The following is a 27,445-nucleotide window of genomic DNA, read 5'->3' on the forward strand; positions in this document are numbered from 1 at the left end:
TATCCATTTGGTGTAAGAGTTACTAATCGAATAATATTTATTCGCCAGCTATATTTCTCCAGAAAGAATAATGACAGATGAATTATTAACAGTTTTCACAAGTAAAAATATCGTAAATGATCGATTGAGAAGCAATGGGGTTGTTTGGAAAAAAAGATATTTTTATTTCATCGGCTGATCATCATTGAGTTGTAAATACAGTTCAATTTTCTCCAATTTAGCAGAAGTACTACGGATTACCGCAGCTAATTTATTCTGTTTCAACAAAATTTCTTTTCCTTTCAAAGCGAAGTAAAATAACTGTGTTTTACTGGCAACACTAAACTTGGCAACAATCATTGAATACTTTAACACGTTCAACACATATTCAATGTTTACTAGTCAGACTTGTTTTATGCTGTGCAGTTTTTTGTGATTCGGAGTATATAAACATTTATTTCGATTCAACTGTTGAAGCAGAACTAAAAATGTACTCAAAACACTATATCCGTTTGGTGGCACAACAATTGCTGATTGGACGATCGATGTCCACGGTTTCCGGAGTACCATCGTACAGTAGAAAGGTTCGTCCGGTTAGTAAGATGCGTGGCTGGCAGATACACTCATACGGGAGTCTTGATGAAGTACAGTACAGCGAGAGTTTGAAAATGCCTATGCTCACGTCTCCAAACCAACTGTTGGTCAAAATTACGGCATCATCCGTAAATCCGATTGATGTAGCCATGATAAGTAAGTGTCATCAATTTAAAGGGATTTTGTGTTTTCTATCAAATTTGTTTGTTACTTGCAACTGGCTCGTCGCGTGACATTCTCATGTGCAACATGCAACACTCAAGTTCAAGGTGATGTCTGCTTCAATATCCCAAAAGAACCTATGTGCAGAAATGTTGGCAAAAGTCTCAATTTTCAATAATTATTCAAAGAAGAGAATTAGTCTGAAAACAATTTGATGATTGATTGCTAGCATTGCTAATTCATTGAAACTTTAGTATTGCTACTGGCAGTGTATTTTTGGGAGTTAAATACCTTCAGACTCGAGAAGAGAAACCCATATCGTTCAATTATACTTGGAAATGTAAAAACTATTTCATTTCAATTAATTTGCGAAAAAAAATTATCGTAATATCCTAATTGTAGATTCAATGCACCCTTCACAAAAACAATTTTTGTTGTTCGTCGAGGTCCGTAATATGCACACGTTTTACTCGGAGATGGCACCGATTTTCACAAAACTAGGTTCCAATGAATGGTCTTATGGTTCCACAAGCTGCTATTGAATTTAATCCGAAATCGACTTCCGGTTTCGGAATTACAAGGTAACATATGCTAAAAAAGTACGAAAACCTGAGCTCTAACATTTTTTTCGAGATAACAGCCAATTTTTCCAATCTCAGGTTAAAAAAATGGTCTTATAGTCCCGACAAATTGCTCTTGAATTTTAGCACAGAGAACATACATCTAAGCTCATACAACTTTTTTAAACTTGTATAAAACATACATGTGAAAATTCGTTAGATATCATCATTGCGTACGATTTTGCACGCATGAATGACCATTGTATTCAAGTTCAAATACAAGATACCATACGCGATTACTGCGCTACTCACAGCGCCTCTACAGGTGAATTGTTATTTGGTAATCACTTTACCAAACAACCGTTGAATTTCTCAAACACATTTAAATCTCTACTTGGATGTCCGTTCTCTTTTATTTTGACTACATCCTACGTCCGGTTCCAGAAACGCATGGTGATAAGTGCTACAAATATCAATTTGGGGAGTGAATTCTTGTAAGTTGCAATTAAAACAAGTGAATTTCATAAAATTGATCAGTAAATTCTTCTGGTTTACAGAACTTGTTAGTTGGTGATAAAACGAATTACTTTCTGCTATATACCAGTCCCAATTTTGTCGTGAATACGACTTACTTTACTATGGGGTGCCTTTTCAAAATTTACCCTCTGAGAGAGTGATAAGTTTTTGATCGTGAATGTCTATTGTTGTATCTAATGAATCAACATAATTCTTGCGACATGCCATCGGAAATATGATCACAATTTTATGATAAAATTTTCAGTTTTGTGACATAGTCTCAAATAATTCAAAATTAAACTTTTCTGAAAAATTTGGTATAAACGAAAAAGGATCAAACGATCAAAGAGGATAATTCATAAGGCGCGTTTGCCTTTCTCGTATTTTTAAAGCTCATAGCTCAGTGATCTGTGAAAGGATTTATATAATCTAACTACCAATAGAATCGAAATTTTTCAATTTAAACGTGTATAGCAAAAGCATTGAAGTATTTCAATAGTACACTATTGAAAAACCTGTCTCATTTGATCCATGTCAACACCAGCCAATCAGAACGCGTTCTAAGGAAGAGAACAAAACATCTGCTGCTGTACAACAAATCGTCCGGAAAAAATGTTCCGAAAAGTGGTGAATATCACAGTGAGTTCCTCAATTTGGTCCTTGTGAATGCTAGAAACGAATCCCTACAACATATTGATAGTTTCTTTCAATGAATTATGCAAATCCGAAATGAAATAATCGACATTAAAATTCTGTATGCGGCTATTTTTATAGCCGTTAGGACCGCCCATTAGTGAAAAAGCTACAAACGAAATCACATAAAAGGAAATCTCTTAACAAAAATTCAATCAGTTTGGATTCTATCGCCACCGCGAGCAGATGTGTTTTGTGTCGTCTGCACAGCTAGTTTCGCTTTCGACAAGAGCGATTACGTCACAGCTGCCAGTCATTAGCATTGGAAAAAAACAACGGTGGAGAGCATTGCATAAAATCAGCCGTTCTAATGGCTCTAAAAGTTTTCTAAAGAACTAATAGGATTTGTTGTTCGCAAATCGTAGGGAAATATCCTCAGTTTACTGCAAATCAAGAACAGTTTGCTTAAATTTGTGCACTTTTCGCTGTGTGAAATTCACATCGAGATCAAGTGAAGCCTTTTTTCGCGAAAAATGTTCCAGAGTTTAATGTCGTAGAGAATTACGCAATTTGACTCTTCTGAATGCTGGAAACGAATCCCTACAGCATATTGATAGTTTCTTTCAATAAATTATGCAAATCCGAAATGATATAATCGACATTAAAATTCTGTATGCAGCTATTTTTATAGCCGTTAGGACCGCCCATTAGTGAAAAGGCTACAAACGAAAACAGGTAGAAACAAGCCTCTCAACAAAACTTGAATTAGTTTGGATTGTATCGCCACTGCGAGCAGATGTGTTTTGTGTCGTCTGCACAATTAGTTTCGCTTTCGACAAGAGCGATTACGTCACAGCTGCCAGTCATTAGCATTGGGAAAAAAAAGGTGGAGAGCATTGCATAAAATCAGCCGTTCTAATGGCTCTAAAAGTTTTCTAAAGAACTATTAGGATTTGTTGTTCGCAAATCGTAGGGAAATATCCTCAGTTTACTGCAAATCAAGAACAGTTTGCTTAAATTTGTGCACTTTTCGCTGTGTGAAACTCACAGTAAACGAGATCAAGTGAAGCCTTCTTTGTTTTTGCGAAAAATGTTCCAGAGTTTAATGTCGTAGATAATTACGCAATTTGACCTTTCTGAATGCTAGAATTGAGTCCCTTCAGCATATTGATAGTTTGTTTCAATAAATTATGCAAATCTGAAATGAAATAATCAACATTAAAATTCTGAATGCCCATTAGTGAAAAAGCTACAAACGAAATCAGGTAGAAACAAGCCTCTCAACAAAAAGTGAAGCCTTCTTTGTTTTTGCGAAAAATGTGCAAAGGGGAATGCTTGCATAATTCATACAATTGATCAACTAATTGATATTCGGAAGTGTTAAGGAACATGTCAGTTGTTTTCGTATTCACGACATCCAGTTATGTCTCTGACATTACCCACCCGCCTTTTCATGTTGCGGAATTTGTTTTTAAAATAACGCATATCGTTTTCTCAGGAAAAGCTGAACCGATTTTTGTAAACTTATATTGAAATGAGAGGTTCTATGATCTAATCGACTGCTATTCAATGTTCAACTCGGTTCGGACTATCGTTTCCGGAATTACAGGGTAATTGGTGTTAAAAATTTAATTAATGATGACGTAAAAAGAATACAAAATCTTCAAAACTGGTATCCGAACCATTCATAGATCCTGTTAGTTGATGGTCAAACAAATTCATTTCGTTTTCACATGCAACGGATATAGCGCTCAAGAGACACCGGAATGGAATTCACATCTATTTGCCCCGACCGCCAATTTTCAGAAATTTAGATAGGATTATGAGTATTAAAGACCCGCCATTTAAGTAATAATGAGAAATACGAAATTTTTCAATTATGTGTTTTGTGTGTGTACAGCGGTTCTCAGAAAAATTATGTTTCTATGTGTTTTGTTTATACATGCAAATAACTTTAGTCCAGGACTCTGGGAGGTGTTGACTCAATCGAATCCCGATGATCCATTTCGTATAGAGAGCAAATCATGTTCCGAGGTCACCGTTCCATCGACCAGCCCCGCCTTTTTTTCGCCTCGAACAGTCATCGGGCGCGGTTCGCTTTTTCGAGCGCTCCGCAAGTAATTTATATTTATTTATTTTTTGACGCGTAGTCTACGTCGCGCGCGGGCTTTTTTTTATAGCCTTTCGGACAAATTCTATCTAGAATAATGAAGTGCGGTGTAAAATCGTGTGTTAATATTGACGATCGCTTCCTTTGGAAATGCGAATTCTGTGAAAAATCGTACCATTCAGCCTGCATCGGCGTGCAGCGGCATCAAGAAAATTTTATTCTGGCATTTATGGTACCAGTGTGTGCCGACTGTCAACATTTAATAAGGACAGGAGCTGAAACTCTAAAGCTACTTCATCAACAGGAGCAACTTCTTAAGTACACAAAAAATCAAACGGAAACGTATCACCGGACCACTGCAGACATGAAAACCCATTACCTGGAAATATTCGACAGTGTCGAGCGCTTGCTCATCGACGTGAAGCAGTCATTGTCCAGTATCAGCAGAAACGACCACAACATTTGCGGTAAAGTAGGTCAGCGCATGCAGTCATTCGAGGCCTCGTTACACAGTGCCATAAAAAACGTTAGCGATTTTAGTAAAGTAAATGACCAGCACATCCAGGAAATGAGCGAACGGCTTCTTCGCCTCGAAGAAAAATTCTTACGACCTACCAAATCTGAAGTCCCTGCAATAATACCTAACACTATTCTGGAAGAATTGAGAGATGAAGTCAAAGCAATATCGACTTCAATCTCCAGTATCGGAACCAAAGACCAAAATACCAAACCTAAGTCTCTAGCTGAAGAACTCAAGGAGAAGGAAAATCAAACATGCGACAGTGGCTGGCGCTTCATTGGAAGTAAAAAAATCTGGAAACGAGACTGGAGTGTGTATGATAAAAAACAGCGCACTCGACGGCTGCAAGAAAAACAAGCAGAAAAAGCAAACCTCAGACGAAAACAACGGAAGCGGAAACAACAAAATAATACAAATTACAGTATACGCAGTAAAAACAACAACTACACCAACAACAACAACAACAGCAACAACAACAGCAGCAGCAGCAACAACAACAACAACAACAGCAGCAACAACAACAACAACGACAATAATGTGCACTACAACAGCAACTTGAACACTAACAGTAACAATACCTGCCACAACAATAACAATAATGTGTCATTACAATATACCTTACCCTTGGACAAAGACTTACTAGCAGCTGCACGGGTTCAATTCTCCGGGAATCCAGGTGCAGATATTGCCTCAAAATTCATAAATTTTCAAAAAGGTGAAACAATCAACCCTTACAAAGGAACAAGAAGTATTCAAAACAACACTACTCCGGTCTTAGGAAGTAATGACATCAAAGCTGCCCCACCCACATCTGCAATATCACAGAACATAAATACGTCTGCAATATCACAGGACATGAATACAGACAGCCAATTCGAAATTGATCCAATGCGTCCTCCCATTGTACGTCTTACTTCACAATCTGCAAATGGCGACGAACGCTTCTTGAAAGCAAGACTTCGTGACCCGAAAATAATGCACGTCGTCCGTCTGTATTTGTCATACATGAAAAATCAACAACCTACAGTATGCATCGAGGGTATGACACCAACTAGTATAAAAATGCTATTAGCATCAGAAGGCCTTCCAACAACACCTGACCACCTCCTACGAATCTTCATCGAAGTGCATCAGGAATATGGAATGGAACCTAAGGAAGCGCAGGCCGACCTGGACTCTTATGGGAAATTTTTGACAAGTGAACACATCCGCCGACTCCAACTAATCCGGGAAGCCGAACACAATTTTACAAGGCCGAATTTTCGGAAATAACGACGCCCTTTGACGAAGGAATAGACACCGAAATTAGTAATGTAAGTATTCCAGAATTCTCAAAAACTTCTTCGCTTCATAGACAAAATGTGACTGAAATTTTGGTCTATTGCCAAAATTTCAACCGCATGAAAAGCCCGGCCAAAATGAAAGAAATTCATCAAAATTTAATAACCTCCTCTTTCGACGTAATCCTTGGAACTGAAAGCAGCTGGGATGAAAGTGTTAGAAGCGAAGAAGTATTTGGAAATAATTTTAACGTATTCCGGCACGACCGAAATTTATCTCTCTGTCAGAAAAAATCTGGAGGTGGAGTCCTCATAGCCATAAACTCTTGCTTTACTTCTGAAGAAATTATTACTCCTAAATATAAAGAATTTGAGCATGTATGGGCCAAAGTCTCAATATTGGGAGAAGAACATATTTACTGCTCTGTCTACTTCCCACCCGAAAATGCGAACAAATTCTCTTTTGAATTTTTCTTTCAATCTTTAGACACAATTATTTCGAATATGGAACCTGAAGTAAAGCTTCATATTTTTGGCGACTTCAATCAACGTAATGCGGACTTCATTTCTGACATTGAAAATGAATCAATCTTACTTCCAGTCGTAGGAGAAAACCCAACATTGCATTACTTTTTCGACAAAATTTCTAATTTTGGCCTACATCAAGTAAACTCCGTAAAAAATCAACAAAACGCATATTTAGACCTTCTTTTCACAAATTGCACAGAAGACTTTTGTGTGAATGCATCAAACCTGCCATTATGGAAAAATGAAGCATTTCACACTGCAATTGAATATTCATTATTTACACACAATGCATCCCTTCCCTACGACTTGGAATATGAGGAAGTGCCGGAATACAATAAAATTGACTTTGAAGAAGTCAAGTGTAGACTAAGTATAATAAATTGGCGGAACATACTGAGTACAGAAGGAAATGTCGACGTCGAAATAAACAAATTCTATCACATTATAAACAAAATATTATCCGAAACTTTGCCCATGAAAAGAAGAAGAAAAAATCATAACAGCAAATTACCTGTATGGTTCAATTCACAACTAAAACATTTGAAAAATAGGAAACAAAAAGCGCACAAAACTTACAAACAAGAAAAAAGTGACGCCCATCTTCAAAATTACTTAAATCTATGCAATCAACTCAAAATAGCCATTAACACAGCACACGAAGAATACAACCGCAAAATTGAAAACGAAATAAAGACTTGCCCTAAGAACTTTTTTAACTACACGAAAACTAAACTAAAAAGCAACAATTTTCCATCTCAAATGCACCTCGACGAACATGTAGGGAAAAATAGTACAGAAATCTGCAATCACTTTGCAAATTTTTTCCAAGAAGTATATACATCTTATTCAGAAACTGACCGTGACCGTGAATACTTCTCTTTCATACCTGCATTTTCCAACTCTATCTCTGTAAACTATCTATCAGAACATGATATTTCGACAGCACTGAAAAACTTAGACGCCTCAAAAGGGCCTGGACCTGACAGCATACCACCAATATTTTTAAAAAATCTTGCTGAAGAACTTACACTACCACTACAACTACTTTTTAACTTATCACTTAATAAATGTACTTTCCCTAAAGCATGGAAATCTTCCTTTCTTGTACCAATATTTAAATCTGGTGCAAAATCTAACATTCGGAACTACCGTGGAATAGCAATTATCTCATGCATTCCAAAATTATTTGAAAAAATTGTAAACGAAAAACTTTTTCATCAACTTAAAAATGTAATAACAAACAAACAACATGGCTTTTTTAAAGGCCGCTCAACTACAACAAATCTCTTAGAATTTATGACATTCACACTGAATGCAATGGACGCTGGCAACTACGTAGAAACTCTTTACACTGACTTTAGCAAAGCCTTCGACCGTATTGACATACCTTTACTTCTACACAAACTACAAAAATATGGCATAAAACATACTCTTCTTGAATGGCTCAAATCATACTTAACGAATCGTGTACAGGTAGTCCGCTTCCAAAACATACTGTCTGAACCAATTAATGTAACTTCTGGCGTACCTCAGGGTTCTCACTTAGGGCCTCTCCTTTTCATTTTACATATAAACGACATTTCCTTCATACTAAAAAATCTGAAAGTGCTTATATATGCAGACGACATGAAACTCTTCATGGAAATTAAAAATATCAACGACGCTGTAATATTCCAGAACGAAATCAATCTATTCCACATTTGGTGCTGCAAAAGTCTACTCCAACTCAATGTAAAAAAATGTAACTCAATAACTTTCAGTAGGAAAAATGAAACTATACCTATAAACATACATCTAGGAAATCAACTTGTAGAAAAATGTAAAATTGTAAGAGATTTAGGCGTAATCTTAGACTCCAAGCTCACTTTTGTGGAACACTACAATACCATAATCAATAAAGCTAATAGCATGCTGGGCTTTATTAAACGCTTCAGTCATAACTTTCAGGATCCATACACAATTAAATTATTATACACTACATATGTCAGACCTATTTTGGAATATTGCAGCCTAGTATGGAATCCATACAATATTATTCACGAAGAACGCATCGAATCTATTCAAAAACAATTTCTTTTATATGCACTTCGTAAATTAAACTGGACAGCATTTCCTCTACCATCATATGAAGCACGCTGCATGCTTATCAATATACAAACACTTAAAGAACGCCGCGACTTTGCAATGCTTTATTTTATCAGCGACATTATTTCTCAACGCATTCAATCAGCTCCATTATTATCGCAATTAAATTTTTATATACCTAGCCGCCAACTACGTTCCAGGAAATTATTTTTAGAAAAACAAGCTAGAACAAATTATGCAAAATACAGTCCAGTCAATCGAATAATGCGCCATTACAATCAATACTGCGAACATCTTGACCTTACTATGTCAAAAAATCAAATCAAATCTAAGCTTTGTCGTAGAAATAATGTGTAGTATGTAAGTGAACATTGTAAACAATTTATATGTAGTCTACATTTGCTTGACGAAATAAATAAACAAATTAAATGTTTGCATCAAATGGATTCAACCTTCACAAAAAGACTTTCGACCCCTGCAATTGCACTTGCTAGACGCTTATTTAGTTTATGTTCTTCAGTTTTGTAATAATAATTAACATTTTCCAATCCTTACCAATACTCAAGTTTGCATTCAATGTTTCATTTCTTGTCGTATCAAAATCTTCCAAACCTTCAGTCTTCTGAACCAGGAAATTTCCTTCCTGAAGCATAGTATGATATTGCACACTTCTGAATATTGCATAAAACACTAATAATTAGAATAAAATTATTATTTATACCCAAACAGTTACTCTTGCTCATAAGACATATTTTGCTTTATACGTCAATATATGTAAAGATGATATGAAAAATGCTAATTTATGAATTACAAGAAATGCTGCAGACGGTTTTCATGAAAACAAGTTAACAATTGAAAGTTACATTGAAGGATTTAACACACTGCAGCTATAAGACATCAAGGCGAAATATTTGATCTATTTGAATGATTATCAATAATTTTCCCGTTTCAAATGAGTTTTTACACACAAACCAATTAGCACCCTCTCATTCTGCTACTAACACAGAAGCCAGTCGACACCGTTCTATTGACCGAATGTCATCATAGACACTCAGAGAGGCATGAGATAGGAACTTGTTAGCACTTAGTTATTTCACCTTTAGACGATAAAAAATACGAAATTTTTAAAACATCTCATGAACATTGATGAAAATGACATCATTAAACCGCTAGGTGGATTAATACAGTAAGGGTCATTTTCGGAGACTATCAAGGATATAAAAAAACCTGATATTGTTTTTTTGTTTACTTTATTTTTTGTTTTACTTTCTTCTTTCACATCATATTGTTTTTTTGTTTACTTTATTTTTTGTTTTACTTTATTCTTTCACATCCTAAAATTATGAACATGTAGCTAAACTTTAGTGAAACTCGATTTTTTACGTTTCATCTTCGACTCATCAGTGCATTAGCAGTTTATGTTGAACTGCTAACGTCACCTAACGGTTTAATATAAATCCTTAACCAGACGTAAAATTTCATATACCCTTTTTTGCACAAAAGTGCCACGTCTTTGCTGAAGTTCCGAAAGAAAGTAGCTTTGTGACGACTTTCTATCTGTCAGTAAATATGCGTACTAGGTTTGTGATAAGTGACTTCTTTTTATCGTTTCGTCTTCAACTCTTCAGTGCGCTAGCAGTTTATGTCAGTGGAATATAGTGAAACCGTTAGTGAAGTATAGAAAAACCGAATTGTATTGTTCAATAGTTAACTTTATTGTATTATTAATCGAGTAGAGATGATCTTACAAAATTAATTTTTCTACTCCAGCAATTTATCATTTTATTAGATGAAGTGATTTGCATCCGGAATGATTCTTTATTTCAGAGATCGAGATTCTATTTATTATTTGTAATGTACTCGTCCTTCCATTGCTTTTACGCATAGCTTACCTTAGTTATCCTCGCTTGAGTTTCCCGTAATTGATCAGAAACCAGTTGAAATTGTACAATGAACCAAATGTATGATTCTTGTGGAGTATTAGTGCAACACTTGTTGCTACTAATGACCGAGGAATTCTCTGCATCACCACAAAAAAGGAAAAGGATTAGTGTTGGTGGGCAAGGAAAATTATCTGCATTTATCTTGGTAGATAATGTGATCTACTTTTTTCGGAGAAATCTATAGAAAAATAAAAAAAAAATATTTAAAATAATAATATTTGTTGAACGGAGTGATAGGTTAGTAAAACAAAATAATACAATCTAAGATAATTGAAAAACTTTCTTTTATTTTCATTTATGATGAATCAGAACATTTTGTATAGAAGACGTTTAAATTTTTTTTACTTAAACTTATCTTCTGTTTAAAAATTACTTTCAAATACCGGAAATTGCAACAACTTGATCAAGTAAAACTAAAATGGCTTTTCTGTGTCGTATTTTTCAGAGGGCTACGGAGCGTCAGTATTGAACACATTAAGATGTTCGAGTCAAATAGAGTTCCCCTTAACGGTGGGACGCGATTTTTGTGGAGAAATTGTACAGAAAGGTCTAGGTGTTTCTAGTCGAGATTTGGACATAGGCGACGAAGTTTGGGGTGTAGTTCCTGTGCACCAGCAGGGATGCCATGCTGACTATGTAGTAGTAGAACGATACTGCGTAAGTGATTAGAAGTGGTTTTATTTTAAATTTAATTGAAATACCATATTTCTTAGCTTTCTAAAAAACCGGAGAACCTGAGAAAAATTGATTCCAGTGCTGTGTTGTACGCAGGCCTTACGGCATGGTCTGGACTTTATATTACTGGTCATTTGGGAGGAGTACTAGGAGCTATTTCACCCGTGGGAGGTGGTCGCGGCAAAAAGGTGCTTGTGTTAGGCTCAGCTGGCGGTGTGGGGACATTGGCGGTCCAAATTTTACTCGCAGAAGGTGTTGAAGTGTATGCAACGTGCTCCTCTGATGCTGTTGAGTCTATTCAAAATTTGGGTGTTCCATACGTAATCGATTATAACGATCCGACACATGTGGAGAAACTCGCGACTGCGGGAAAGTAAGTTCGAAACAAAACAATCTGCACTGTGTGCACTGTAAAATATGTTTTACATTTAAGGTTTGACATCATTCTCGACTGCGCGGGAAAGGGAACAGAGTATGCTACGGAAGTTCCTTGGAAGTTCGAACAGTACATCACATTTAACTCTCCTGTACTTAAAAATATCGACGATCATGGTTTCGCCACTGGAATGTATCAAAATACAATGAGTATTGTTCGCAACAATGTTGTCTCGGCTAATGCTCAGAAAGGACTCGTAAAATGGGGTTATTTCGTTCCTGCCCCTCAAGGTGTCGCCTACCTTCAAAAACTCATAGAAAAGGGTAAATTGCTTCCTGTTATCGAGAAGATATTTTCGTTTGAACAAGTGCTGGAAGCATATGCGCGCGTTGAAGCTAAACATTTACGAGGAAAAATTGTAATAGACTACAACTAAGATGTCAGCAACGAATTTTTATTTTCTAACTGCGTACTTATATAACTCACTACTTAAAGAAACGAAATTAAAACATTGAATTAACAAGAGCTTACCTGAGACAATAAATGTGACTTCATATGTATGAGTTTACCAAGATCGTCATTTTCTGGATTTAAAAAATCTGTCAATGTTTCGTTATTAGGCTTATAAGGTTAGATCGAGTTTATGCAAAATTAAACTCAATAGTTTCGAATCTACAATTCATACGTATGTGATACAAACGTTATTTACGAGTTGAACTAGTTTCTCAAAGAAGATGAAATATACATAGATAGTCATGATGCTTGTTTTTCCAATAACTTGAAATGAGCAGAAAATAATAAAAAAAATCACACGACCAAACTGCCGTTCGCTTGATTCTAAACCTAATTTATCCACCCTAACGGCTGTCAAACCTATCGTTCGAAGCCAATTTCGTATCTAGTTTCAACATCATTGAACTGAAGTTCGGATCTGTTTCAAACCTGATCCATATATCGGGTTTGCTCACACTTTCGCTGCTAAGTGCGAATCCAACACAGTTTCTCAAAAATTCGACGTGAACATTTCATAAGGACACATAAACCAATGAGAGATTCTCTTTGTTTACTTTCTCTTCTGTTAATAACACCTAAATTTTCACGTTCACTTACAAAATTTGCATATAGAGTGAAAGAAAATATCTCCAGCTTTGTAATAGTATCATACATGTAACGAATAATTGCGTAATAACGCAGATATAATCGAAGAGAAAACCAAACAAAGAGAATCTGTCAATTGTTTTAAGGCCCTTTTGAAATGTTCACGTCGAATTGTCCGTTTAATAAAACTACACTGGGTCAGTACCAGGTTTCTCAAACGAAAACGACATAAACAAGAGGATTTGCAATAACATGATAGTAGGGCAGAAGTTTCAAACTGATCACACATAGATCTACCTAATCGTAACATCTTCAAACTTTGGACACGCCTGCTTTGACCAGAATGTGTATTTAAAAAAAAACTTTGACTTGTCTTTTTCCAACGTACAGTAGTAAGAGGTAACTGCTAACGAATGCAGTGACCTGGTCGTTCCTGACGTCGGTAATATTTCATTCTCCAATCGGACTGTACTATCAGCTGATTACGTTCTCTACATATGATCTTATATGGACATCTAGAAGTCACATTGAACTTGTATATGAGTTGGTGGTTGAAAAAAACAAACAAGGTCACTCTCACTGTTATCACTTAGTGCGCCTCGCATTTTGTTTAAGTAGGAAAATTGAAAACAATTTTTAACTGGTCTTTGATCTGAAAAAGAGATTTCATATTATGTATTTTATTACATTAATCTCGGTATTGCGTTTTCGTATTACAGTCGACATATTCTAGAACAAACTGGTTTGTATAATATATTTAATATGTCATAGAGACTATTTTACAGCGGATTTCGGAGAATTTGGTAAGTCAGTTTTAAAAATATTTTATTTATTTGTTGTCTTATCAGTTGTAAATGAAACTAAAATCTAAATCCTTACATAATTGTGATTCAGTAGTTGGCGCGGCAACTGTGGGGGAGGAGGGGGAAGGGGGGCTTGTATGTTAAAGCACTTTTTGGCCCCCTCCAATAATTTAATGGATTGACCATGCTCTTCCAATATTTTGGCAACTGGAATAAAAGTTTGAATATTTGCTAGAAATATCTTATGATATAAAACTTTTTTCTATTACCCCCGTAGTTCGTCTCTATAATCGTTCATATTTTTCACCTAAGTTACTATAATGTTCAAACAATATTACTACAATGTGAAATATGCTATACTTTACCACTTTCGAATAATGCTTATTACTGGAATAGTAAGGAAAATGTGTGTGATCGTGTCAAAACATTCGGGAGAGAAACTAAACTTGCTTACTTGGTTGCTTTTTATTTGCTCTAACCTCTTCGCTCCCTTTATAAAAATGTTTTATACATTACCAAGTTTAATGATCTGTAGTTTGAAGTAGTTGGAACTTTTTTTTCTGGAGGATTTGCTTTCATAACCTAAATACTTGTAATGTTTTGCTTACAGTTGTGGTTTAGACTGTTGATATTTGAACATTTAGGGTTTTTTGGTTAGTACAAAAAGCACATATTTAATTTCTATTTCTATACGTTTCGCCTTCGGCTCATCAGTGCTTAAAGTTCAAATTGAGCTGTCATCTCCGCCTAGTGGCTCAAATAAACCGCTAAACAAACGCAAAGTTTACACTACTTACACCTTGGTGCAATATTATTGGAGTGTTACATGAGTAGCGTGAACCTTGCGTCTGCTTTGCAAAACGTTAAGGAAAATAGTTGGTACTTTTTAAAAAATAAAAATAAATTTAATTCTTTGTTCTGATTCTGTACACTTTTCGCATTAGTTTTTTGGAATTGTACTATTGTACGTTAATAAATGAATCTCACTTTTATTAGTTGCTTGAGAGAAGAAATTTTTTATGTTTAAACTATTTACGTATACACAAATGCGATGACGACACTAAACTAAGCACTAAGTAGTTCAATTTGAACTGCTCTGCACTGACGAGTCAAAGACGAAACGTAAAGAAAAGTGGCACTAAACAGTTTTTAGTATTCAATTACACACTTAAATTTTCTTGCTGAATCTCGGCAAAAAAATGCCGAGATTTGCAGAGCAGAGTGCTCGGTAATCGTCTCGCAAAATGTATAATTACTGAGAATCGCGGCAGTTCTAAATTTGTTAACTGTGAATTATTGCCGAGCTTGTCAGCAGCAATTTTGCTGTTAGCTCGGCAAATGTGATCAGGATTGAATAATAAATTCCCGAGTCATCAGCAATTGAATATACAGAGGATTTTTTTTTATATGTTTTCCACCACGAACAAGGGCGACGTGGTGCTTTGCGAAACCGACAAGAGACATTAGATGACAAGTGTCTTACCAGGTTTCAGTAAAAAGCTAACACACTGTTCGAAATCTAGGCAAACGGATTTGCTAATCTCGGTATATTTGTTGTTTGCTGACAAATTCAGCATAATATTATGCCAAACTACGGTAAAAAAGGTGCTTCACCGAGATATCCGAATATTACTTCGACAAATATTATTCCAGGAAGAATACAGTATGCGTCAGAAAATAATGAGGCAGCTTTGCCAGAAAATAATGATACATTAGCCTGTTTTGCCATTTGTCACATGCTCCAAACGGGATTACTAGTTACTTTCATCTTAATGAATTGCATCAACCCTGGCGTTCTCACAGATCGCTTCCAACCAGTTCTAGGTTTTCTTGGTACTGTTGGAGTCCCACTGACGCCTTGACACGAATACAGTAGCCCTTGAACATTTTTTAAGAACCATGATATCTGAAACTGACTTCTTCGCGTGAAGTAGTCTAATTTTGTAATCCGCTCAACTTTCTCGATTATAGTTGAACCGTTTTTAATAATCTTAGGATCGTTCAAAAGCTACTAATAGATCAAGTTTGAAGATCAAATTAAACGAACGATTTTGCCCATCTCTAGCTTCTTTCTATCATTTCGGTTTTCTGCGAAACCGATCGAAAATCGATAATGACAATGAAAGTTACACAAAGCTTGTAAGCTGTTGGTATTCGTATCTAAAATATTTTCCGATTCCAAAGAGGCTTCGAAGTGAAGTAACTCTTGTTTATCATATTTTAGACACTCTTTATGTTTTGATTTCTTCATATGGAAAGATTGTTGAAGATATTTGCCCTTTTTTCTATCCACACTGTTTTTGTTAGATATGGCCAAAGACATCATATTAACAAGATATCCAGCTCTCACATTTCCCGGACAAATCATTGGCAACATCCTTTTTTGCGAGCATGTCGCCCTCAGGTGAGTCCGCATCGAATCTCATACATAGAAGTAGGGTAGAGAAATGTCAAATTCGTGCGCGCCAAAATAGCAGGGCTGCGCACCCATACAACTGACATGATATGTTGAATGTGATGCCGTGCGATGGCGTTGTTGAACTGAAGATTGATTTCGGTCCAAGCTGACAGGGTCTGATATGGCTCAACAGGTTTGGACACATGCAGGCTCTTTTTAATGTTACAGTGTGATCAAATATCCCGTTCAAATGAATTATGCAAAACACGTCCGGTACTGCACATGTCGGGTTTATCAAGGTCAAATGCATCATTGCAGATGCTTTCGATTTCGGGAATGTTATCCCAGGAAGAATACAGTATGCGTCAGAAAATAATGAGGCATTAGCCAGCTTTGCCAGAAAATAATGATACATTAGTATTTTAACATTTTATAAGAACCATGATATCTGAAACTGACTTCTGGGCGTGAAGTAATCTAAGTAATCTTGTCTTCAAAAAATCTTCCTTAATAAAAACAAGTTCGAATATACCAATCTGTTTGTAAACAATAACTGACACCTGGAGCAAAATTTTGTAAAACTAGGTAGTATTAGTGAGAGTCGCAAAATTTTTTGACGCATACTATACATTTGCTAACCACCCGAGTCATTCGGTGAGTTATTGGATCTGCCTAAATTTGTGTCCAAAATTTGATTAATGAAGGAAATGTTTCAATGAGACTGTCTTATCACCGGGATTATCACACCAGTAGTTGAATTATAAAGTACTTTCCCATCAATCTGGTATGACAACAAGAACAAACCAAGCCTGCGATTAACTGCTATAAAAATTAGCTTGTATTTAATACCAAGCTTCACGACCGAGAACATTATCTACATTTACTAGAGTACCGTGGCGCACGATGCTTACACGAAAAAAAACTAATCAGTTTCTTTGACTATCAGCTGCTTTCGATTATACGAGAAAGCTTCATCGGAACTGCGCGTGGTGCTATCGTGTTCAAGGTATGAATCAGTCGAGACTATTGGCCGCGAGAAGGTGCGAGTGATGCTACTGGCTACCATGCATACTTGTCCCATTTCCTGTGGAATTTCTTACTCAAATGGGACAAGTATGCGATCATGAATAGCAGAATACCGATAGGACATTTCCCAGGCGTACACGCGCCATCAGTTATAAATTTTTGCTTGCTGTTTGGTAACCGTTGCGAACGCCAATCAACTGATGAGCCTTTGGGTGATCAACTTATTTCAGTACTGTAGGAGCCTACATGGTGTGCGCCAAGAAAAGAGAATTTCGAGGAGCAACCACATGTTGTATAGCCTAGAAAAAGAGTTCAAAATAGTAATAGAAAAAAAAACTTTTCTAGACAAGTAAATAACCTATCCATAAACTTTAAAGTAAACTAATGAAAACTTCAGTTATAATATGTTGGTTGTAAACAAGCATTTCGTTTCAATTGGTACAGGATGATAATACGACCAGTGGCTTTTGTTGTACAGGGATGCAATCATACGATGTTTGATAATACAATTATCACCATGCATCAGGCGATTTAAAAATTATCATCATCACGAATTGGACCACTCTTTGTGGTTAACCATGCTCATAAGAATGCACATACGAGTTATCTACATTGATTACTGACTACTTTTTTGCGTGTCTTGCAATTAAAGAAACAAGCGCAGGAACTGGGAACTGGGAACCGAAATATTCGAAATCAACCTTTCCGGTCATCAACTAACAAGACACGCACAGGTAAAATGGCAGGCTCAAAGGATTTTATACGCTAATTCCGGAATCGGAAGTCGTATCAATATAAAATTAAATGATCGTTGCGAAATGTGTGATTGGGTTGACTTTATCGAAGACGAGCAATCGGAGCCACTTACCGTGCCAAGATAACTGTCGCACTGCAGTCACCAAGACGGATTCATCTTGGATCTTCCTTAATCGCTTGGTATTAGGAAATTGCGTGTTTGACTGGTCTGCCAACTATTTTAGTAATATTTTCATAAATATTACTAAGAGATCCTTAAAAAAACTGAATCTTGAATAAAAACTAACATAACTTTTCCATTTCGTAATCAATGAGTAAAATTTAGAAGAATGTTTCGTTTTTTCATCGTCCCCTTGGGGTCGAAATTGGTGTTCGAGGGGTCGAAATAAGCAAACACTAATTTTGGGGGTCAATGAGAACTGAAATATCGACCCCTATCAACGAACACAAGGTCTTATTTGAAATTTTGCGAACGTGTTCAAACTTGTTGGTTCTTAGAAAAATGTATTATTCTAATAATTTCAACGGCGTATTATAATTATGCAACACATTTGTGCACAACCTCGGCAATAAAATAATATACGCGTTATAGCGGATCTGAGGTAAATGTAAATGGGCAAAGGGGTCAGTTGCTCAAAATAGTTTGGGAACCCCTGCTCCAAATGAACAAAACTCAATATCAGCCTTTGAGACCATATATAAGACCCTTTACCTTCATTTAAGCGTAGGTTTGCTAAAATCTGTTTAGGCGTGCGAATATGAAATGAGTTCCGTTTAGAGTCTTGACCACTGATTCCGGTACTTACGAAGCCGAGAACTGAGAAACGAAATATTCGAAATCAACTTTTCTGGACATCAACTAACAAGACACGCACAGGTTTATTAGCGGGTTCAACGGATTGTATTAGTATTGATATATCCGTGTATATAAACTTGCCCTTGATATTGCTTTTTTTTACTTCTCACCCTATAATTCCGAAACCGGTTCAAAATAAAATTTAATAGCGTTCCGATTGTATAAAACTTTATTTTAATCAAAATATGTAAAAGTCGGTTCAGCCATCTCTGAGAAAATTGAGGGCATATTTTTTGCTCGTAGTACTCTGTAATTTTTTTTTTGTTTCAATTATAAAGGTTTTAACACTTTAAGGTCATTCGCCTCTTCAAACCAGAAAATTTTTCTGACCCTATGTGCGGGGTTGGGAATCGAACCCAGGTGGGTTGCGTGATAACTCTGTAGTTCCGAGACGGGAACTCGGATTCAGATAAAATTGAAAAGTCGATTTCGACAGTGATTGCATATCTTTTCTTTAATAGAAAGGCAACCCGAATAACATTGTTGCAGAATCAACTCCTAAAACTCTACAATGCACGCTATTTATTTTAGTCCCGGGTTGACGGTTCAATGCATAGGACGCTGGCCTTACAAGCCAGTTGTCGTATGTTCGAGCCCCGACCTGGAAGGATTCTTAGTGTCAGTAGGATCCATAGTACTAGCCCATGCAATGATTCTGTACACTAAGAATCGGCTGCGAAGTCTGTTGAAACAGAAAGGCCAAATTCCACAAAAGGAATGTAATGCCAAGACTGCTTATTTCTGCTAAAGTAGCATGTCCCCCTTTGAGCAATTATTTCTGATAAATGACACGATATGTTAACATATATTTAACACTGCTTCAGTCTCTAATAAATAATAATAGGCACATGAAGTTTCAAATTTAGGTAGCTCATATTTTTTTTACACTCCAAACTAAAAATTAAGGAGCGAAAACGCCGTTTACATAATAAGCTATCCTTAAATCAGATCCTGTCAGCTTGGAGCGAAATCAATCTTAGTTCTGCAACGCCTTCGCACGGCATCACATTGAACATATCATGTCAATTGTATAGGCGTGCAGTGCTGCTATTTTGGCACGAACGAATTTGGCTCTAACCTACTTGTATGTACAAGATTCAATACGGACACGTCGGAGGCAGGGATGCCAGGTCATTTTTTTTAATCTGTGATCAAACCAAAAACCTGTCTGTGAAAATCTGTGCCCGTTTTCCGTACCATAATAGCAGATCAAAATCAATTTGGTGAGCAAAAAAACGGTCTGTGATCATTCTCAAAAATCTGTGTCATTTTTAAAATCTGTACAAAAAATTAAAAATCTGTGAAACGCAGATTAATCTGTGAACCTGGCATCCCTGGCCGGAGGACGCCATGGGCGCCACACGGAACCGCAAAACAACCTAATTTTAAGTACATTCCACCCAATTTCGGGGTTCCGTTCAATAACCTATTTTTTGGTAAAGTGACTCTATGTAGTTTTCGTAAGGCACGTGGAAAAAAATACTTAAAGATTAGTTATATCTACTCAATGGTAAGTTATATTTACTCTACAGTTGAGTCGTATTGACTCAATTTCAAGTTGGTACGGTTTACTTAATTTTGGCTTATTGAACGAAACTCTCGCTGTTGGGTGGTTTTGCTCTTTGTATTTTGACAACAATGGAAGGAGCGAGCGGAAGAAAAGATTCAAAAGAACTCAAAATTAAGTAAAAAGAACACAAATAATAGGTAGTTTTTATTTTCCGTGCATGTTCACGAAAAAAATGTTGCCAATGATTTGTTCGTGAAATGTGAGAGCTGGATATCTTGTCAATAGCGGCCCTTACACGATCATTAAAAGTGTCATTACTGAAAAGTAATGACACTTTTAATGATCGTGTAAGGTCTACGAGTTCAGTAATGACACAAGTAATGATGGAATTCCGGATTTTCCATCATTACCAACATTATTTCTTCTTCTTATTTTTTTGTGGAAGTGCTGAATATCTTTAGAACTATACGCGAAAAAATGACAATGTGTAGATTTAAATTGTTAATATTTCATTAACCTTAACGTTTCAATGGCAAATAAACTTTATTTTCAGCTAAACGAAAATAAAAATATTGCTATTGCTATTGCTGGAGTAGTTACAAATACTCATCATTAATAATGAACGAGTAATGCTAAAAAGTAATGATGTATAGTAATGCACTAATGACGAGCGTTTGAGCAGAAGTATCATTACTTGGTAATGACACTTTTAATGATCGTGTAAGGGCCGCTAATGTCTTTGCCTTAAAAAAACATTTACACTCTTATCAGCCGCTACCTAATTTTAGGTAGAACCCTACTAAAGTTCGGAGATACACATTTTTAAGTAATACTACATAAACCAGACTAACGAGTGATGACTTCAATTTTTAGGTAAAAGGTAACTTCAGCAATGGTCGCTACCTATTTTTTCTACAATCAAGTCAAATTTTGAATAGTTCAACCAATTATGAAAATTGTAATCCGTTATTTATCTAAAATTAGGATGGCACCAAAAATTTTTTTTCTCCTTAATTTTGGGTTGCTTATAGAAAAGCTGACAACGAGCGATTTCTCCTCAAAACAATTTTCAGTGTAGTGCTTACGTTCATAAACTCAAATAATACACATTATAGTTACGTGCAAAGTTATGTGAATATTTTCCACCCTACTTTGCACGTAGTTTTAATTTAGTTCAAACAAAACATTAAATTTATTTTTCTTTGTAAACTGTAAGGGGACTCAATACTAGATTTTCTAGCAAACTACCAAACTACTTACACCCTAAAGACTCACTGCTCGACATTTTTATATCGATTTTTTTTTACACTGGAAACTCACATAGATTGTTTGACGTTTGGTCAACTCACATAAATTATATGTACTATAAGATGATTCTATTCATTTTAGGATATGTTCGCATAACATTAATATTCGTCACATAAAATGTTTAATTTGACGTGAATATTCATCTGAGTGTATTTTATGCATTCTTATCAGTTAATATCTATAGAACGGTATCTAGTGATCCATAGAACGGTATCGATGGTGTAATAGCGAATATCCTAGTCGTCGCGAGTATCTCATTTCATATGGGACCACTCATAAACCTCGTAGAACGAAATTTCGTTGTTAAAAGAACTAACTGAACAAACTAATACAACTGAAAATAACAATATGATCTGGAAAGTACGATTAAATTCGATATTTCATAAATGGCATAAGCATGAAAATGTGGACGCAGTACTATCGAAACAACGACTGTAATTTGCCAACATCGTATGATCATTATATACTATCTATATGTTTGCTCAACTTTATGGTTACTCTCTCATGCTCTCAATGTAGCGTTACATTTACTGTAGAATTTTTATCATACTTTCTACACTTTTCATAACGGTCGCGTTGGAGCTTTATGAAAAGTCTTGGAATGGTATTTTCTTAGAAACCACCTACATAAATAGTTCGTTACAATTATTAGAAAACTCATTTACGAGCTCTATTCGGTACTTTGTGGAACCTGAGCAGGGCCTATTCATTTTTAGATGAATAGATCGCGGCATGCCATGGCTGTTGAGATGTTCTCTTCTCTCCTTATTTCTCTCTCTTGAAATAATATCGTACGATATTTAATTGTTTTCATGGATCTTTTCTGCAAAGAAATTTTCGCGTGACACTCGCTCTCCTCTTTTCTTACTGCTCTCACAAGCTCTTCATAAAATTATCGATTCAGCAGACTGACACATTGTGGTCTCCTTCGCATCATTCAGCAGACATAGGTACCCGGGTGTGGTGGCGTGTTTTTAAATTCAGTGAAAAGATATTCTTAAGGATTTTGATTGACAAGTTCAAGCAAAAACAACGGAAGTGTTTAAAAACCAAGTAAAATCTCACATTTTATAAAAGATAGCCAATTTTGAAGCGCGCTTATAACACAGGTATTTTTGAAATTTTGTTTTGTAATGCGTTTTTTCTATATACTGCTTTCATGCATTTCATGATTTTCGTTGCATATTGTTGTTCATGAGTACTCGTAAAATGTAAGGTGTGGATAAATCGATAGTAACTGAAAAAAAAAACATTTTTGTGAGCCAGACATGTAACGATAGAAGTTCAAGTGAGAGAAAAGAGGGAGGGATGGGGAAAAACTACATCATTCGCCTACTCTGGGTGGCGCTCGTGACCACAACAAGGACATCAAAAATCGAGCGCGTATTTGATTGACTTGGAAAGAGAATATGCGATACCAATGGTATTGTGTTGGTCATTCCGCTTCAAGGTTTTGACCGTTGTTGTGGAAGAATATCATATACATATAATTTTCCTCTAGTTGTTGAACTGCAACAGCCAAAATTAAACTAAATTCACCACATTTAACACTAGTGTGGAAATTAAATAATCGAACATTAAAAAAAGTTCCAGGTGCAAATGACAGTTTGTCTTAGTTTACTAAACAGACCAAACAAAATGCATGCAAAAGATTTTAAAAATCTGAGGAAAAAATCAATCAAAGCTTTGTTGTTTTTGTTTTAGTATTTGATACTAAGCACAAGAGCACACAGAAAAAAAGTGTAATTCATACGACATGTGATAATCGATAGTACCATGAAATAAACATTTAGTTCCAGTTTCAAAGTATGTTGAAACATAACGAACTATAAAGTAAGTTCAAATTCCATTCACTGCTCCAAATATGTGCCTGGAAAAGTATGTAACTTCACAACATATTTTTATCTGTAAATGTGTCGTTAGTACGAACAGTGTAGCTGTTCGACATATTTTGAAAAGAGTGTTTCTAGAGAAACTTCAATGCACATTCTTTGGAACACTCCCAGAAGAACGAATAACCGTGTGGAATGTTTGAACCGAAAAATATTTGACATTTCTATTCATCCAGATTCCTAAAAAGGCGATTGTTCTGGTTACCATTTCCGATTATTCTACCCTAACCTTCTTCAGTCAACAGCTAGCAAACTGAACTATAAGAAAAGTGGAGTGTTTAACCCTTAATTGCATGATTTTTCAAAAATAAAATTTTTACTTTTTTCGATGGTCCAGAACACGGGAAAAATACTAAAAAAATCCCGAGACAAAACTACCTCTTCAGGGGTGAAAAAACAATGTGTTCCATATTTGGGACATTATGCATTAAATTATCTAAAAATCACGAAATTCAAAATTTTATTTTTTTAAATTATTAGTATGGTAAGTTACAAAACAACAAAAAAATGTCATGTTATGTATAACAGCACAAATAAACAATTTCACATAAATGTCATGTTAAAACCTGTTAAGATTTTTCAGGGCGAAAAAAAACATTTTTAAGGTAGTTTGGACGACTCTGGATTAGCCTCAGAATAACGATCAACAAACAAAATCAGCATACGATTCCATCAAAGTTAGGTATTTCAAAAACCTTATTCGGTATCAACATGTTATTAGTACATATCGTGCGGTAGGTCCTTGCTCATTGCTCTTCTCTGTCATGTATACAATAATCGATATTTTATCATAGACGGAAGATCAATCTACGAAATTATGTACAGTATGTTTGTTATGCTTAAAACATTCAAAAGTAGCAAGAAATTTCGAATGAGTTATACTTTTTAATATTCACTTATGATTCATTATTTCTTACTAGCAATTATTTAGTTGAATGACAATCACTAGACAACAAACTCCAACGAAGCAGCAGTCGAACCACATAATTTAAGGTCAGATATTTGTGTCACTCAAATTTTTGTATTTTGTTGTTTTCGCTTGAGAAAACAGAATCTTCGGGGTAGTTTCATCAAACAAATATTTTCACGAGACTGTGTCTACTTTGCACTTAGCAACGGTTTAAGAATCAGGTTCGAAACTGACTTGATTTTCATTTCAATGACGTTGAAACTGGCTTTAAACAAACGGGTTGACAACAGTTAGGGTGGATTTAGGTTTGGCATCAAGCGAAAATAACAATACTAATGACGTTTTTTATTGAAAAATGCTGCTTCCATGGATCGCTCCGTTTCAGCACTTTCGAATAGAATTGCAATCTTCTGACATAACTAAAGGGTGATTTTTTAAGAGCTTGAGAACTTTTTTAAACAATAAAACGCATAAAATTTGCAAAATCTCATCGGTTCTTTATTTTAAACGTTAGATTGGTACATGACATTTACTTTTTGAAGATAATTTTATCTGCCACAACGTCGAATTTTCAGTGAATGGGCCCTAGAAAAGTTGGCAGAAAATCCGCTTTTTTATCGACAAATTTTGTTCAGCGATGAGGCTCATTTCTGGTTGAATGGCTACGTAAATAAGCAAAATTGCCGCATTTGGAGTGAAGAGCAACCAGAAGCCGTTCAAGAACTGCCCATGCATCCCGAAAAATGCACTGTTTGGTGTGGTTTGTACGCTGGTGGAATCATTGGACCGTATTTTTTCAAAGATGCTGTTGGACGCAACGTTACAGTGAATGGCGATCGCTATCGTTCGATGCTAACAAACTTTTTGTTGCCAAAAATGGAAGAACTGAACTTGGTTGACATGTGGTTTCAACAAGATGGCGCTACATGCCACACAGCTCGCGATTCTATGGCCATTTTGAGGGAAAACTTCGGAGAACAATTCATCTCAAGAAATGGACCGGTAAGTTGGCCACCAAGATCATGCGATTTGACGCCTTTAGACTATTTTTTGTGGGGCTACGTCAAGTCTAAAGTCTACAGAAATAAGCCAGTAACTATTCCAGCTTTGGAAGACAACATTTCCGAAGAAATTCGGGCTATTCCGGCCGAAATGCTCGAAAAAGTTGCCCAAAATTGGACTTTCCGAATGGATCACCTAAGACGCAGCCGCGGTCAACATTTAAATGAAATTATCTTCAAAAAGTAAATGTCATGTACCAATCTAACGTTTAAAATAAAGAACCGATGAGATTTTGCAAATTTTATGCGTTTTATTGTTTAAAAAAGTTCTCAAGCTCTTAAAAAATCACCCTTTATTTCTACTCTAATATACAAAACCAAAGCAATCCACATCAATGATTTTCAATGAAATACATCATGAATACGCGAAAAAACGAATAAATAACCGCTTCTCATGTTGAAAACATGTGAACCGAATCGGATGTGTCTAGTTGGCTTACTTTGATTTCTGCTAAATTAAAAAAAAAACTAACAATAAATCGTCTCGTCCCGCTGAAAACGACCGAAAACAAAAGTACGATTAGAAGCGACCGCATCCCAGATCCTGGTCCAGCGATTGAAGTAGAACTGACAAACCAGACACGCTCTCGCCAACAACGACAGCTCTGCATCATCATCGTCATCATCAGCGCGGTCCGGTTGTTTGTCCTTGAAAAGTTTCAGCATCACAAGTGCGGTCACGCAAAGCCGAATCAGGCGATGTGATGATCTGCGTGGATGTGTTGCTGTTGCATATGACAACAGCGCATCTCTACACTCTACTGTCTCCAGAAAGTACCAGTACTCTCGGTTAATGTTTATCAGTACAATACTATACAACTGTTAGGTAACCGACACGGTCGATACCTAGTGCACTAACGTTGCATACGTAATATGAACTTGGAAGTATAGGATAGTAGCAATCAAAATATTTATTCTTTGATACCAGAAAATATGTATACGTTCGATTTATATATGTTCGGCACAAGTAATAAAAACCCTTCTTTTTTTCTTCCAGTGTTTAATCGAAATTTTTTTCGGAGAAAGCAGGCCTAGAATCATACCGGCAAGCGTGACGTTAGCGTGTACAATAAAAGTGAAGCTAGTCTAGATACATAAACCGCTATTTCGTGAGCGCAGAGAGAATTTGCACAAGCCCGCATTGACGACTGTGTGCGTGTCGAAGTTCCACGTGTGAGAGAGAGTGATTTCCCCTTCATTCGCTGAGTGAAGTAAATAAGTACTAGTCATCCCATTAGCAGGGATTCAGTTTGAGGCTGTGCTTCAACGCGTTCGGATTGGGATTTTGTTGTTGTAAGCTCTACGTTCAGTGATCCATCCATCCAGGATAATCCTTGACAACCCGGCTCTAACGTAGCTGGTCCTAACGGAAAGTGTGCGATAACAGATCCCATAATCAGGGTACATAAAAATAGAAGCGAGTGAGATAAACAAATGATTATAGAGAAGTGCTTGCAGTGAAAATTTGCAATCAGTAATCATTTTTTACTCGGATCGCACAGCTTGATAAAGTGGTGTGATCGAGCGGTGTAACCAAGTGTGTTAGTGGCGCGTGAAAATCCTTTCGAAGATTCTGAACCGAAACGGATCCAGTTGTCCGTCTAGCTAGCTCAGTCTATTTCCGAACGTGTCAGTAAGAAGGTGTGCCCACAGGTGATCCTTCGGGTTGCTATTTACTGGAAGTGAGTGCTGCAACGATCATTTGCTAACTGAAACGGTAAGTTTCCAACATGTTGAGTATCTAATTATTTCAATTTTTAAAAGGAATATTTCGCATCGTGATTATTTCAGAAAATCAAATTCGTTCATTACAACTGAAACCCTGAATTTAACTAGATAAAGTTAGGATTATTGTGGTATTTTCAG

The 27,445-nt window shown here is 36.1% G+C and overlaps 2 protein-coding genes across 2 annotated transcripts in view; both read left to right on the top strand.

Annotated features, from left to right (window-relative positions):
- Positions 1 to 280: 280 nt before the first annotated feature.
- On the top strand, positions 281 to 12,533 carry LOC131429823 (reticulon-4-interacting protein 1 homolog, mitochondrial). The gene is made up of 4 exons (XM_058594214.1): positions 281 to 729; positions 11,356 to 11,567; positions 11,624 to 11,958; positions 12,019 to 12,533. Exons 1-4 carry the CDS (start codon positions 468 to 470, stop codon positions 12,395 to 12,397), a joined length of 1,188 nt encoding a protein of 395 aa, XP_058450197.1. The 5' UTR covers positions 281 to 467; the 3' UTR covers positions 12,398 to 12,533.
- A 10,109-nt stretch (positions 12,534 to 22,642) lies between these two features.
- The window catches only part of LOC131429824 (fatty acid synthase), a 37,692-nt gene continuing 32,889 nt past the window's right edge, over positions 22,643 to 27,445 (top strand). Inside the window, exons 1-2 of the mRNA XM_058594215.1 lie at positions 22,643 to 22,825; positions 26,577 to 27,296. The gene's annotated coding sequence lies outside the window, so the exon portion shown is untranslated. The remainder of the gene's footprint in view (positions 22,826 to 26,576; positions 27,297 to 27,445) is intronic.

The sequence above is a fragment of the Malaya genurostris genome, chromosome 2, assembly GCF_030247185.1.
Source record: "Malaya genurostris strain Urasoe2022 chromosome 2, Malgen_1.1, whole genome shotgun sequence".
NCBI classification, from domain to species: domain Eukaryota; kingdom Metazoa; phylum Arthropoda; class Insecta; order Diptera; family Culicidae; genus Malaya; species Malaya genurostris.